Below are 16,734 nucleotides of genomic sequence, written 5' to 3'. Positions count from 1 at the left end.
TGAAAAGGAGGGCAGATCATTTTTTGTGGTACTCAACATTATGCCACAAATGCTGTGGATTGAGCTTAACTTGTGTTGAACCAAAAATATTCCTTTAAGATTGATAAAAAAGTATTGTTTATTGTTAATGTTAACTAATACAAATTTGTTGTAAAATGTTTCCATTATTTTGATTAATAGCAGTCATTAAAACTATAAAAGAATCACAAACGATAGGGAACGTTTATTATAACTGTTCAGACATTTGCTTTTATTGTAAGTAGAACAGCACAAAAGATCACACTTTACATATATTTAAACAAACAAAACGCAGATATGCAGTCAATAAAAATGAAGAAAAGTAGTGAATTTAATATCAATAAGAGTAATACTTGTCATAAGGTATAAAAACAGACAAATCATCGCTTAAGTACGCGATGGATCGAAAAAACATTTCTACCATGCCAATAAAACATGCATAAATAAAGCTTTCATACACCTCAAATACATCTCGAACATTTTAAAAACAAAAATAACTAAAAATACTGTAAAAGATCAGCCTAAATCCTGAATGTTCTTCACCGAGAGAAGGGTCAAAGCACACCTGAAAACACACAATCTCCTTAAAGGAATAGTTAACCCAAACATTTGAATTCTGTTCATTTCTATTTATCTTCAGGTTTTGAAAGACATTAGGGGTTAAGGGTTAGTAAATGATGGCAGAATCTTAATTTGGGGGAAACTATCCCTTTAAAATCCACATCAACACTTAGTAGCAGCCCTAGACAGAAGCTCTGAGTAGAGCAGATGGCAATGGATGCATCTGCACAGCGTTTAATTTATAGGAGATCTGTGAAACAACTGAATCAAAAAGAAGATTCCTGCTGGATCCAGAACAAATGTTGCTTTTTTCCCTTTCTCTCTGGCCAGCAAAACACATCGTCCATCCACACTGTAGAGGATTAGAAGTTTAAACAGCACCATAGTTTTTCCTGGATTCCTTGTTATTCGACTTACACCATCAAACACAAATCTAACCCATGAGTATGACACCAATGACATAAAGTTTATAATGTGCTTTATAGTGTAACATAATATACACACACAGATAGCACTTGATAATATGTTTGTATTAAACCGTTCTGTATTCTTTGGCAGCCTCTGTGGGAAACCGTAGAATGAGTACAAGCAGTTAAAAGCCTAGATTCGAATGATTTGAGCGATTTCATTAATGGTCATAAAACTAGATATCCAGCGATCATTAAACTCTCATTAGCGCTAACAATCATCACAGTACATCTGTTCATAAGAGATCTATAAATAGTCATGCAGCCCTTGTTGTCATCTAGAATCATTCAAACCGGATTATTTTTTTCTTACCTTCGGGCAGCACATCCCACACAAATTCTTTAAACTCTAGTTATACCACAATCCAAGATCAAAGTACAGTTACTGAATTATGTTATCAAATCACAAATATGATGGTTACATGATTGACTGATATGTACTCTGGGCAATTAATTGACTTATAAATGACTGTTACGCAAAGGCCGTGTGCCATTTATGCGTTCCTGGCCCTGAAAGACTACACATCCCATCATGCTTTGCTCAAGTTGTGAATGGGATAAGGAAGAATGACATGCAATAAAATCAACAGCTGTGTTTGGAAAGGAATACTTCTACTTATTGAATACTGAGCAGTATAATGTGTTTCCTTGATCCCACCGTTGAATAAAGAAACGAAAAATTTATTCTGACTTTATTTCTCGCAGTTGCGACTTTAGACCTCATTATTATGAGATATAAACTCTGAGTATATATCTTGCAGCTGTGGATAATTGCAACATATCTTACTAACTGTGAGTTTTTGTCTTGCAATTGTGACTTTTTATCTTGCAGATGCAACATCATTTTAATAATTATGTGAACACAATTGTGTGTTTATTTCTTGCAATTGCAACTTTAGATCTCGCAGTTGTGACTTGCAATTGACCATATCTCGCAATTGCGACTTTATTTCGCATTTATATCTTGTAATTGCAACTTTAGATCTCACAGTTGCGACTTAATTTTTTACATTTATGAGATTTAAACTCACACTTGTGAGTTAATATCTTGCAATTGCGACTATATTTCTTGCAGTTGTGACTTTAGATCTCGCATTTGCAACTTCTTAGTTTCGCCTTTAGATCTCGCAGTTGCAACATTAGATCTCGCATTCGCATCTTCTTAGTTTCGCATTTGCATCTTCTTAGTTTCGCATTTGCATCTTCTTAGTTTCGCATTTGCATCTTCTTAGTTTCGCATTTGCAACTTCTTAGTTTCGCCTTTAGATCTCGCAGTTGCAACATTAGATCTCGCATTTGCATCTTCTTAGTTTCGCATTTGCAACTTCTTAGTTTCGCATTTGCATCTTCTTAGTTTCGCATTTGCAACTTCTTAGTTTCGCCTTTAGATTTCACAGTTGCAACATTAGATCTCGCATTTGCAACTTGCATTTGTGACCATATCTCACAATTGCGACTTTATTTCTTGCAGTTGTGACTTTAGATCTCGCATTTGCAACTTTATATCTTATAATTGCAACTTTAGATCTCACAGTTGCGACTTCATTTTTTACAGTTATGAGATTTAAACTCACACTTGTGAGTTAATATCTTGCAATTGCGTCTATATCTTGCAATTGCGACTTTAGATCTCGCATTTGCAACCTTATTTCTTGTAATTGCAACTTTATATCTTGTGATTGCAACTTCTTGCAATTGTGACTTTAGATCTTGCAATTGTGACTTTAGATCTCGCAACCTTATTTCTTGCAATTGCAGCTTTATATCTGAATTGCACATTTAGATTTTGTTATTGTGACTTTAGATCTCACAATTCATACTTTATTTCTCATGATTATGTGAAATCAAAATAAAATCATTTAGACAATATATGTGTGTACTGTGGAAACAGGATCCTGCTACTGAATAAAAAATAAGAGGTAATTCTGACTTTATATTTCACAATTGCAAGTTTATTTCTCACAATTGCAACTTTAGATCCCACCATTGCAAATTGTAAAGTTGCGATTGTGACATATAAAGTCAGAATTACATCTTATTTTTTTTCTTCCCTAGTGGGATCCGTATTATACACTCTATGTTTCCTAATTTATTTTGAAAATTGTAAGTCAAACAATATGCTACTATGCAAACATTAGTATGACACATTGTTGTCACGTGACCTCATTACATTGTGTGTGAATGTTGTCTAGTTATAATTTTGGAAATTAATATGGATATTTTGCATCATTAATGCAATATTTTCTAAAACTTTTAAGTAAAGTCAAATCATGATTAATATTACTTTGTCTCACTGGAAATGGAAGGTCAAGTCAAGCATATTCCACTAAGTTTGCTCTGTTGTATACTGCGCATTTTGGAAAATGTGCACACTACATACTGCCAAAATAGTAAGATTAGTATGTTTGCATGCTATTCGGAACATAGCCAAAGTAAGGTTTGACATTTATTGGTGAATATAGGCCATTCATTCCTGTTCTAGGATCAGATATTCAGAAAAAAGACAACAGGACACTACATGGACATAAGTTGTTCTGAGATTGGTGGCAAAGGCCATTGGCTATTAAAACCAGTTTAAAAATACTAAACAAAATTGTGACTTTGTTTAAAAGAAAAAAAAATAATTATAAATAATAATAACATAAAATAGCTTTGGAGTCAGTCGTAGTTGCATACAAATAGCTGTAATACTGCACCAAACGATGTGATAATGTTGTGAGCCTATAAGACCAAATGAGAATTTGAGGTTAGGAAAACCAGACTAAAACAAGCGGGTGTTGAAACTGTTTACTAGTCTCTGTGCAAGTTTTCGATGGTATCCTGGATGAACTCTGGGACTCTTGGGGCATTGGGAAATGAAGACATGGCTTGTAATGTGTACTGAGCAATATTGTTTGTATGTTGTACTGTGGGATATAGGTCCTTGCCAAATTAACTCTGGTATATTGATTCCTGGTGAGAAATGAATCCTGGGATCTGGAGTCCTTGCGTGTTGTATGCTGTGATGTGACTCAATGCTGATTGATCGATTGTGGGACCTGCAGTCCAGGTAGCTGGATTGTCGTTTGCATTTTCAAGCACTTAAAAGCTTTTCTTCTGTGGAGCGCTGAGTTTTCTCATTCCCCTTATCCTACCGAGCAGCTCGCGCACAAATTCCTGGTGTAGAGAGACAAAGAGACAGACAGTCAAACAGACTGTTTGGGCTTTTTATTTACATCATAATGATGGATTTGGAAAGTGTGTTTATGTGTGGTTGTGAATAGATCAACATCATAGGACAGTTAGTGATCACTGTATGTGTGTGTTTTGGCTGTGTGTGTGTGTGTGTGTGTGTGTGTGTGTGTTATTCTGTTAGTGTCTCTATTGTAGGTCTTGTCCACTTTGATTTTCATAGTGTCGGATGGATCCTTTAAACACATGTTTTCAGGTCAGTGGGCTCATATGAAATCCACTCCCACGTCCTGGAGCGGTGTCTGTACATTATGGGACTGTGCTAGCACTGGACTGACTGATACAGTATGAATATAAAGACAAATACAGATTGTTTCTAGTCTGTATGTAATCAGGATCCGTTTGTGTGTAATCTATGGCTCTGTTTCAAAACTTAGTGAACTGCCTTGGTGTCTACATATTAGTATATATTAGGCCTGCACAATTAATCGAAATAAAATTGAAATCATCATATGACCGCGTGCGATTATTAAATCACAAAGGGCTGCGATTTATTGAAATAAATACATAGTCTGCTTGCTTCCACATTTATTTGCGCTGCTCTGTCCAATCTATTTTAAGTTAGAGCATTATTTGATTTTCGGTTCTTTTTGCTTAAGTGTGCTAAGCGCTTTATATATGCTGCCTATACGTGCAATCGGAATTATCATAAATACCATTTTCCCAGTTTGAAGTTGCACACGAATGTCATAAGTCATAATTACGACTGGGAAACTCTGAGAGTTTCCATGCTGGGAGGTGTTCTAAACATTCAACATGGCGGAGGAGAGCATAGTTTCTGTTTTGCATGACAGGTCTTGTTGCCTGACAATGGGGCGGCTGTGGCTCAGTTGGTAGAGCGGGTTGTCCATTAATCGCAGGGTTGATGGTTCGATTCGTGGCCCACAAAACTCCACATGCCGAAGTGTCCTTGGGCAAGACACTGAACCCCAAGTTGCTCCCAAGTTCGCCCAGGGCAGCATACAAGCTAGAACCGCCACCTCCTGGCGTCTGCCATGTTTTGTGTTTTTCCGACAACAAAGCACTTGAACATGATGTACTCGTAATTACCACTTTAGAAGTGGGAAGTAGGATAGTTTCCATAGCACATGAAGGCAGAATTACACTACACTGGCAAGCGCATCCTGCATGAAGCGGTCACCATTTACTTTTATTCACTTACTCATTGTATGGAAAAAAGATGCAATGAAAGTTAATGGTGACTCAGGCTAACATTCTTCCTAACATTTTTCTAAAATGTATTTTTTGGATTTGGTCAAATGTTTGGATTTGGTATGATTTTTGACTACTTTGTTGTTTTTATTATATTTTCGTTTCATTTAAAGTCTAATTTGAATTTAGAAGTATTTTTGTTTACATTTTTTTGTGTTTCATAATTTTTCAAAATCAAAGTCCATATTTCTATTCTTTTAAATCATTGCATACAGTCCACTTACACTACCAGCTTCTTATGAATGTGTCTTTGTTTATATCACTGGTGCTTGACAGGGAATGGACTATGTATTAGGACACAGACGGTGCCGAAAAAGAATTTGCTCTTGACCCGGTCCTAGACTTAATTGAACGAAAATAACAAAACTTAATGGCCATGCCCATTTACTTTGGGCATACGACTTGAAGCACAGAGCGTAGCACTAGCGCTTTTAAAATAGGCCCCACAAGGTCTCACAATTCTGTCTAGCTAGGCAGCACAAGGTTTTGGATGAGAGCTGTTGGTTGCTTATTTTGTGCAAAATGACTTACATCAGTGGGTTTGAAGCAGTCTGACAGTGATTCCTGACAAGAGGGATAAAAACAGAGAGATATCACAGACTGAGACACATAAACAACTTCAAAGGCTAAAACAAACAGAATTTTTCCCTCTTTTATTTGAAACTAAACTCTCTAACTCACAAACACACACACACACACACACACACATATATATGGTTTACCTGTACTTTTATGGTTCTCTCGTCTTCACTGTTCACTTCCAGCAGATCATCAATGTCGATCTCCACCTCTGGCATTTCCTCCTCCTAACACAGATCAAACACATGTCTTTAATATCTCAATTGCTTCTCTTAGACAGAAAGAATATCAAATGTAGACTTAGTCTCCTGCTTCTCAGATTTGTCTTCCATGAATGCCCTTTAGTAATCTCACATGTGTCTCCTCTAGAGTTTCAGAAGAGATCCCAACAACATCTCCAAATGTGCTCAGATTTACCAAGACACCAAAGTCTGCAATCGAAAATATGAATATGAACTCAAACATTTCTCATCACATTCTTCCAAGACCAAATTATCTGAGCTATGCTATTCATATCAATTGTTATCGCTCGATACTCTTACTGTATGTCAACAATGGTATCATTTGGTAGCCATTTTATTTCTCCAAGTGAATTTTAGGAGAAACATCTGCAACAAAATTGATATTTTATTGAGCAGTACATTAAGTCCACTAAGAGAAACCACAGAGCATTTTTTCTGATGCTGATTCGGAAAAAACTTAGATAAGGAATAATGCTTTATCAGAAACATGTAAGCAGTGAAACATGAAGCAATCTAGAAAGCATCAGTAAACTCTCTGGTCACAAGTTAAGGTTAATCTGTGAAGTCATTAATCAGAATGCTGTGCCAATGTGATGACACAAACACACATATACTACACACAGGATGAGATGAAGTCTAAAAATACACTCCCCCCTTTAAAGGTGAAAGAGAGAGGGAGGTATTTTCCATGTAGCAATTGGTTTGGAATGGCCTGTCTGACAGTGTGAGCGAGAGATGGAATAATACGTCGTCACACATTATACAATAAATCGTCAGACACTTCGTACACAATCATTATGAAACAGCATTTGTCATTGCCAATGTATCGTGTTTGTGTGAGTGTCACAGCAAATCCAGGAAGAATAAATCCAGGATTGACTCTTCAAAATCACCCCAACTTCATCAAGTAAACATGAAGGTTGATAAGTTTCAAAGTTTGTTTATTACATACATTTCAGTGTAATATGCCCATTACTGTGCAATTCAACAACAACAACAAAATTATAATCTATAAATGGTGCCAGTCAAATGTTTGGACACACTTGACTGAATGTGCTTCTCATAATCCTACAAACATTTGGATCTAAAGTCGATGCTTGAAATTGATTTCTTGAATTTCTTTACAAAAAAAAAGCATAAAAAGTGGATAGTGAAGAAAAAGGAGCCAGTAAGTATCCAGTATGCATGGGAACTCTTTCAGTGCTGTATAAAAAGCATATAAATCCACTAATACTGATTATTTTTATGTCTGATAACCGATATGCAGACCTATTTTTAATAATTGTTTTATTTGCTTTTTTACACAATGGTAAAAAATAAAAATATTTTTTTTCGTAGACTACAACAATAAAACCATAATAGCATTAGCCTATTAATATTTGTATAATAATAATAATAATATCTGGACAATCTGGAAAGTAGTAATAATAATGAGTAGGTGTATCCAAACGTATGACGATGTGTGTGTTTCAGTACAGTACACAAACTCTAAGCAATAGACTACTAGATCATTAGATCATATCAGGCCACACACACAGTGTTGGGGGTAACGTAATAAATGTAATCAGAATACTTTTTTAGAGTATGAGTATTTAACGAATCATGCATATTCATGTTATTGATTCTTTATTGTAAATATGATGTGAAGACCTACTTTCTAATGAGTGTTGTACAGTAGCTAGCATGACCTGTAATGTCTCTTGTATGCAATGCATGGCTTATTTGAATGGAAAGCATAGCAGAAGAGAAAGTGGCTGTTAGAAGAAGTAACGCAAAAGTAACTTAACGCTTTGCTTTCCATACAATATATTTTTTAATTAATTGAGTAACTTTTTTAAGGAGTAACGCAATATTTTAATGAGTTACTTTTAAAAGTAACGTTACCCAACACTGTCCGCACATATACGTTAGCAAAGTAGTAAAGACATCAGACAGCCAATGGCGATCACCCCTGGCCAAATATGCAAAGTTTATCGTGTTTTACACACTCACAGATCTCTACAAATCCAGTAACAGAACACAGGTCTGTCTTTAGCCAAGTTTTGATATTTTTAAGCATGTATGTGGTGTGTGTTCAATTCAACGTGTGTATGTTTGTTATATTTTTTCATAGGCAAACACAGCTTTGACCTTCTTTGACCTTCCTTTTTTAGAGCAGCAACATTTCTAATTCAGCATTACAGATATACCAGTGAACCATCTCTCTCTCGAAAGCTGCTTTGACTAAGATTCATGCCTCATATCCGATAGAAGAGAAAGAGAGAGAGACTTGGCAAGACGCAGGTCAAAATGATTAGTACTGGTCTGATAAGGTTGAGTGTGTGTTTATCTTTGCGGTTCTTGTTATTACATCATATATACAGGTCACAGGTCAATACCCATGTACCCTGATGAAGTATGTTCTGAATCTATAAAGACTACATGCATGCTTTCCTGCGATGAAAGGCATTTATGTTGTATTCAACTCAAGAGTTTTCCGATCTGAATAAAGAGGAATCTGACCCGGAATTGTTAAATTCCTTTCGACTCCCATCCCTAGTTAGTATGTGTATGTGTGTGATGGTCTGCAGTCTTTTAAAGATATCATCTCACTGTGCAAGACATTGTATACACATCAACACCCACACATTTATGAACTGTATGCACCACAAAATCAGCCTTTTAGAACACTCCCTTGCCTGTTTTAAACTAATTAGACATGCTTGTTAAATAATGATCCAATCAGTAGGCTGGCTATTGTCAAGATTAGCTCATATAGCATGCTCTTAAACATTCACGATTACCAGGACTAATATTCTTAGACCTCTTTGTGGGTGAGGGTGTGCACTCCCTACTGTCCTAAAGAGAGAAAATAGGGAAAATGACAATACCAGCCGCCATTAATTAACCTGATAAAGCCACACAATCAGCAGATCAGTCAAGCTAACTGACAAGACTTGGCCAATCAATCACAGAGCTGATATCCATTAAGACAACACGACACTGCAGCCACTGGCCATCTCAAACGATCGTTTAATTTGCTATTTTCACACTGAGGTCATTGATGACCACTATAATAAATCATATGTTCCAACTGTGCAAATGTGCTTCCTGAGGTAAATAATGTCCCTCTATTGTGCACGAAAAGCCCTGCAGGTGGATTCTGGGTACTGAATATGTGTGCTATGTGTGCTAGCCCAGAGTGTTGAATGAGCTCTGCCAGACTGCAGAACCAACCAGACACCTTCACTTGAAATATTTGTGCACCATACCTCATTGTACAGTCGATTGGTGTTTCACTGGCAAACACAAAGCAGAGAAATCTCTCTCTCTCACACACACACACACACACACACACACACACACACACACACACACACTCTCTCTCTCTCTCTCTCTCTCTCTCACTCTCTCACTCAGAACAGACAGGTCGAGGACACTGAGGATTTGAGAATAGCAAACAAAGAACGTTGTCTTGTAGCAAAGTGTGCTGTATATGCTTGAAAGCCGGCGGCAATGCTCAAAAATCACAAACTCTCCCACACGTGATCAACAATTTTAGAGTTGCCAGGTCTTTGTGTTAAGGCAGCCCATTGTTCAATCAAAACGAACCTAGTTCCATTCTAAAACTGCTACTTGGCAACCGTGCACAATTTGCACCTCACATACACACATAAACAGATTGTGCCGTATTGTGGACATATGTGGTCATAAAACCCCATGTGCTCAAAAATTCTTTATAAAAGGGAAGATTTATGACCTGGGTCCTTCGGTCTGTAGAATGAGGCTTATAATGTTTGATTCAACAATGTCAGGTGAAGGTGAAAATATGAGATCCACAAACAAGAACAAAATGAATGGGGGCATTTATAGTTTCCGATACAAAACACACGCACACACACTCAATACAATCATTTGAAATAAAATGTACTGTATTCCCCAAGATATCAGAGAGACAGACCCCGGAAGCATTGAACCTCAAAGAGAAATCCCTTCCCCCCTCATTAGAAAGGAAGACAGGGGAGGGGGTTGTGGGTATCTTTTGCCGACAGCGGCATTTTAGCTGAAACCAAATGGGGGAATGTGGAAAATTATTTTTCCATGTTGTGTGTGTGTGAATTTGAATGTGTATATGTCCATACATCTGTCCATTCACTTTGCTTTTATAAAATTAAAAGGTCATGCCTTCACTATGTAGTTTTTCCCCTAAAATAATTTAACCCTGTGACATTCAACCCCAAAAGCTTTTGAATGAAACAATGTAACAGGGTTGACACATTTTTGGGAAATGTCTGGAAAGAAAAGTAAAGGGTTATTATCTTTATTCACCCCCAAAACATTTCGAATGTAATAGTAGTCAGGCTTCCTAAGCAACCAGTTGACCCGGTTGCTAGGGTGGGTTGGGACACATTGGGTTAACCTCGTCATGGTCGCTATAATGTGGTTCTTACTCTCGGTGGGGTGCGTGGGGAGTTGTGCGTGGATGCCGCGGAGAATAGCGTGAAGCTTCCACACGCGCTAGGTCTCCGCGGTAATGTGCACAACAAGCCACATGATAAGATGCGCATATTGACGGTCTCAGACGTGGAGGCAACTGAGATTCGTCCTCCGCCACCTGGATTGAGTCACTACACCAACAGGAGGACCTAGAACGCATTGGGAATTGGGCATGCCAAATTGGGGAGGAAAGTGGTGAAAATAAATTACAAAAAGTAATGGGTTGTTAGTTTTGTTTCATTCAACCCCAAAACCTTTTGAATGTAACAAGGTTGACGAAATATTTTTTTTTGAAAGAACTAATTGTTTTTAGATTCATTCAATCCCAAAACCTTTCGAATGTAGCATAAATGGCACTTTCCTGAAATTTGTAAGCTAAACAACATAAAACAACACTATTGCTTGATTCTACACTGCAAACCAGCCTCTAAAACGCCATGGCATGCCAAGTGATTCAACAGTGATTCTGATAATTAGCTTTTACATCCAGTCACGGCAGTATCCAGCTTTTATTACACACAAACATACAATGTTAATCTTCATGCTTGCAAACTGCAGCACTGAGCCCAAAATAAACAGAATCCTCTGTACAGAAAAGAGCTTATGCAGCATTTTATGACCTCCATTGATTTAAGGAGTAAGTTAGACTGAGGACTCCATCATTATCACATTCAATACCCTAATGACCTTCTGTCGGACCAGTTTTACAAAGGTAAATCCCATCAGTGCTCTGACACACACACACACATGCACACACACAGTGTTACAGAGGAACAACAAAAATGTCATACAGTTACAGCCTGTAAGGACTAAATCGCTGTTCTGTGTTGAAATTAGCACAAACATCTCTTACAGGTAAACACTTTCCGTAAACACAATAAGCAGTTAAAACATACACTGAAAAATTATTTTGCGTTGAAGTAAATATAGCAGAAAAGATTAAGTACTTTCAACATTGGACAAGGTAAGTTTAAGCGTGAACTTGAAGATATTAAGTCATGCTTATTAAGAATGCTCTAGCTTAAAAGTAATTATTATTTATGATTGTTTTTCATCTTAACAATGCATCATCATATTTCAATCCTAAAGAAACCCTTATATTTATTTAGTAATTTGCATAAATTACACTGGCAAATAAGTACATTTTACATAACTTTTTCAAAGCTGGTTTTCCCAGCACGCACCTGGCTCGAATAATTAATGAGCTTGCATGGTAACACTGTTTGCAAGTTAATTTTACATCATTGCTTTTGTTGTTACATTTGGTAACTTCTTGTTGAATGGACGCCCAGCTTCTGATGTCAAACAACAAAATATATGGAGAAACAAAATCCTCTCCTCCTCAAAAATATTGCAGTCCTAACGTGCCTGAATATAGTTGCATTTTATTATTTGCATTTAGCATTGTTTTACATTGCTGTCCACAAAACAGACTTGCGACCCACCAGTTGAGAACTACTGGAGTTTGTTTTGAGCCTTAATGTTTAGTTGGCAATAATTCTCTCACTTCTCCAGAGAAAACATTCACTGGCAGCAAGTAATCCCATTCTGACCTACAGTACTCTTCCTTCCTTAAATTGGTTTGTTTGAGATATCAAAGCTAAACAGCACCTTCCATTAATCCTAACAGCCATATTGCAGAATGGTGATGTTGTAACTGAGTGAGACGCAAATCCGCTCAGAAACTGTCTGTTTCCATGCTAAAGCAGATAAAACTTTCCATAAACAAAATGAACAGTCTTGAAACATACAGTATACAGTATATACAGTATTTAGCCTGCATTAAATAACAGATAAGAACACTTTGAGAAACATGTAAATGCATTTGGAAAACTGTCTACTATCCAACATGATCACACATGAATTTCATATGTTGCTTCTAACAGTTCATGTACCCTGAAATAAACCCCATTGAACCGAATTACTGATAAGCACCATCCCCACCAGATATTTTTGCATGAATTAAAACTAGGCTCGGTGCTTTGCACAATGTTGCACATTGCACAATGCAATGTTTATTGGAAGATTTTCCAGATGAATATCGATATATATATATGAAGATTTATTTTTATCATATATAAATTGGGCTGCTGGTTGCACAATAGTCTTTTTTCATTTCAAAAGTTTTGCTCAACACAACTTTAGTAAAGTGTGAGAGGCAGGGTAAATTAAGAGGGTTCAAATTCAGACTCACAGTCAAAAACCTGCAGTGCCACGGATTTTAGTTTTCCATTAAATTGGACCCAAATCATTCTCAAAGGACAAAGGTAATTTATTCTAGCCATCGCTGGATAATTATATATTGTGTATATGTATCTTTAATATAGCATACACAATGTATTTTTAGTTACAAGTATGTTGTTTTGTGGTTTGACGGCTTGAATTTAAGACCTATTCAAGGTTACATACAGAGACGGTGTATAATATATATCGCCATTTCGAATCGTTCAATTTGCGCAGTTACACCAATTTCATACACTAACCTGCAAACTCATCAACGTCACTTTGTTCATTACTGAAGTACAATAAAAACCTTTGTAACTTTGGACTGCCGTTTGCTGCACCACTTTAGCTCGTCTTGTGTGTGTGTGTGTGCGTGTGTGTGTGATACTTTTCCTGACTGTGAGTGTGCGTGTGTGTGTGATACTTTTCCTGACTGTGACTGGATTCAGTAAATATTATATCACCCTCTAGTTGTCTCCCAATGCTATTACACCAGACTGTTAAACAGAAGGCCAACTAAGGGGGCTTTCACACTGGCAGTTTATTCCGAAACAGAGCACAGTTCGCATGAAAAGTTGGTAATGTGAAAGCTGTTTTGCGGACATGGGAGCAGACCGCAGTACCAAACCCGAGACTACCTGTAGGAGGTGGTCTGAGTTCGGTTGCACTGGAACTGTGGCGCGGTTCGTAAGAGTGAGAAAGCAACCTGTACACAGGTCCGCACTTGCTCAGGAAGTAAAATGACTTGTGAATGCCTTTTTGCTGATTTAAGCATGATGCACAAAAAAAAATACACACTCATGCATCATAAGTGCAGGGAAACGTTGCGGGACACAGAAAAGGTGAGGTGCCTTTTGTGAGTGAGCGTGCAACCAGCAGAATCCTCAAAAAAGAGCATTTGTGAACATCAGATATAGTCTCTTCCCCTGGATATACAACTGCTGAATTAAAGCATGCGTAGTACAGAGGTGCTAGTGTCATGGTGTGCATTAATTAATAATAAACACATAAATATAGCGACCCTCATTGTGCTTTCCATCATGCACGTTTGTGATGATGCAAGTAGATGACGGAAAAGCACTTGGGTTCGACATTATCATACATGCGTCTGAAACAAGACCAAAGCAGCAGGGGGCTCCGGGTACAATCGAGCTCAGATTCGGACCCCAGCAAACATACCCAGTGTGAAAACCACCTAAGTGAATTGGAAAGCATGCAAATTAGGTTTCTAATTTAAATGTCGGCTTATTTGAATATATCAACACCTTAAAAATATAGCGATAATAAATCAATAATTGATCAAAGATCAATAATCGATATATCGATATTTTTATGATATTTTTCCCTTATTAAAATGTTAATACATTTCCTACTGATAGCGCTTTTCATGAGTTAGACACACATGTTTTAGTCCCGTGGGAACCAGGAAGTAATCGTGTTTAAATAAAGAATGGTCAGCGCAATTCTGAGGTTGCACTTTCGCTCTAAAGTTACATTTTTATTCTACTGACGGTTAGGTCAAGGGTTGGGGTTTGGGATAGGAGTGGCATTATTAAAATATGCATTCCTGTTACTTACTGTATTACATAATTTACAACTAAAAATACAACTCTCTTTTAGCTCCACTCTGTGGACATTTCACCCAAAACCTGGAGCTCACAGATTTATACATTCAACAACACTTCCAGCTTCAGCCACTAATGTTAGTGAGCATGTAAACCTTCTGCCTACTATTGACGAATTCAGTGTGTGATCAGTCTGTAATATCCAGAGCTAATGAGAACCAAATTAGTGTTATTCTCCAATTGAATTCTACATGGCCAAATTAGACATAAATACTGCAATCTCAGCATTATAACTAGATTTTTACATTTCTTAGAAATTGTGAGCGGTGCTTTCCCATGCAAAACGTATTGCTATGACACTAGGGTGTTGTGGGTTGTTACCAGGGCATGTGGTCAAAAATGCCCACCCCCAAGTCCCAAGTGATATAAAGCTGAAGTTGACTAATTTAGGGTTAGGGGTTTGTTCAAAAAAGTATGAGCAATAGCAATAGTGATGCTTACTTTATTAAGTACCACTTATAATCTTTTACCTTGTACAACCCTGTGTCCACATGCATGGACATTGTATTTTGGCTGCGCTATAAGCAATGCATAATTTACATTAATTTAAACTGACTGAATACTGTTCAAAACACTCTAGACTGTCATTTAAGGGTTAAACTACTGCCGCACCAAGTCACATAAAACAACAACATGACCTTGATTTCCATGAAGCACTTTTACGGGCGCAGAGCCAACATTTATCTGGTAAGATATCTCTAGGTTTTTTCATTGAAACCTGTTTTGGGTGTAAAGTGACGTTACTCTAATTTCAATTGATATGCCACTTAAAAAAATGCATACATTAATTTTTCACACATCAGTGTGCTTATAAACATGATGTCCACATATGTGGATTTTGGGACATTGTTCCCTCAAAAGTTTAAAAAAACATGTTAGTTATTTTGAATATATTTCAACATTAACGCATCCTTTCACTTAATTTTAAAATATATTTTTTTTATATTTTATTTTGTTATCACTGTTCTATTCATTAACATTAGTAAATGCACTCCTATATTCACTGTGCATTTTCACATTTTAGAATCAATAGGTTCATCCAAAAGATGAAAATGGTGTTTATATGGAGTTAGGATGTAAATAAGTTAGGATGAGAATAAGACCAGTGCAGACAGACAGCACACTGGAGGTTAAGTCATTCACTAAATAGGGAGCAAGGGAGCATCCTATAGCTTTCCTATGCAGCTAAGTGCATACATACCTAAAATCTGATCAAAAGTTCAGTTTCAGGCTGCAGATGAGGTTTGGACCTCTCAACATGTTTGGCAGATGGGACAATGATAATCAGTACAAAGATTCAGAATTGTATAATGTATTATTTTATTTTAACATGGTTGGCAGTGATTGGATGATGCTGGCCGGTACTTTGAATCCGAATTAATTATGCTAATTTCTGATGTAATGTCTGTAATATCTCAAAAACATGAACAAACAACACTCCTGGAAACATAATAAACAATCTGATGAAAACAATCTGACTTTCTATAGCTTAGCTGTCCACATATTTGGACATCAGTTTTTAGTAAAACGATTTGCTCGACATATTTCATTAGGTGCTACTACTTAGAAATCAAAAAGGGAAATGGAAAATGCACACACTAGTCACGCTCGGGTCTCAGGAGGTAAACTAAAGCTTAATTGCATTGCACTGAAATATATTTCTTGTGTTTATTGTTGCAGCTGGCATACAGTACTCAGGACCTTGATATTTCTGTACAGAATATAGCATGTTATTGTAAACTGCTATTCAATGAGCATTGAGCTGTTAATGCTTATTGGGAACAGTATGTGTGACTTCCTCTTGTATCGGGTGTAAACATGACGGGTCATTAAAACACACCTGAGTAAACAACTCTTTTACTAGCTCTAATCTGATTAGCCTAGATTGTGGAGCTTGTAAACAATATCCTAAGCTTTTGGTGTTTATGTTAACAACCAATGGTTGATTTAGGCATGGGTGACATGGGGAGCCAACACAGACAAGTGGGTGCCCTGAACTCCCCCGAATAAATACTATGTATTACAATAAATTGAGGGTCTAAATGTTTGGATTACCAGTAGTGTCAGTCACTTTTTATAATAAATTGAATTAATAACAAA

At 36.9% G+C, this 16,734-nt stretch overlaps 1 protein-coding gene across 1 annotated transcript in view; it reads right to left on the bottom strand.

The window, feature by feature from the left end:
* Nucleotides 1–518: 518 nt before the first annotated feature.
* LOC127618857 (protein phosphatase 1 regulatory subunit 14C-like) overlaps nucleotides 519–16,734 on the bottom strand; it is a 17,778-nt gene continuing 1,562 nt past the window's right edge. The window contains exons 2-4 of the mRNA XM_052091516.1: nucleotides 6,212–6,295; nucleotides 6,021–6,053; nucleotides 519–4,202 (exon numbers count right to left, since the gene is read on the bottom strand). Coding sequence (XP_051947476.1) covers nucleotides 4,128–4,202; nucleotides 6,021–6,053; nucleotides 6,212–6,295 — 192 coding nt within the window. The 3' untranslated portion in view covers nucleotides 519–4,127. The remainder of the gene's footprint in view (nucleotides 4,203–6,020; nucleotides 6,054–6,211; nucleotides 6,296–16,734) is intronic.

Source organism: Xyrauchen texanus, chromosome 25 (genome assembly GCF_025860055.1).
Source record: "Xyrauchen texanus isolate HMW12.3.18 chromosome 25, RBS_HiC_50CHRs, whole genome shotgun sequence".
In the NCBI taxonomy this organism is placed as follows: domain Eukaryota; kingdom Metazoa; phylum Chordata; class Actinopteri; order Cypriniformes; family Catostomidae; genus Xyrauchen; species Xyrauchen texanus.
This window is presented reverse-complemented; position numbering and strand designations above follow the sequence as displayed.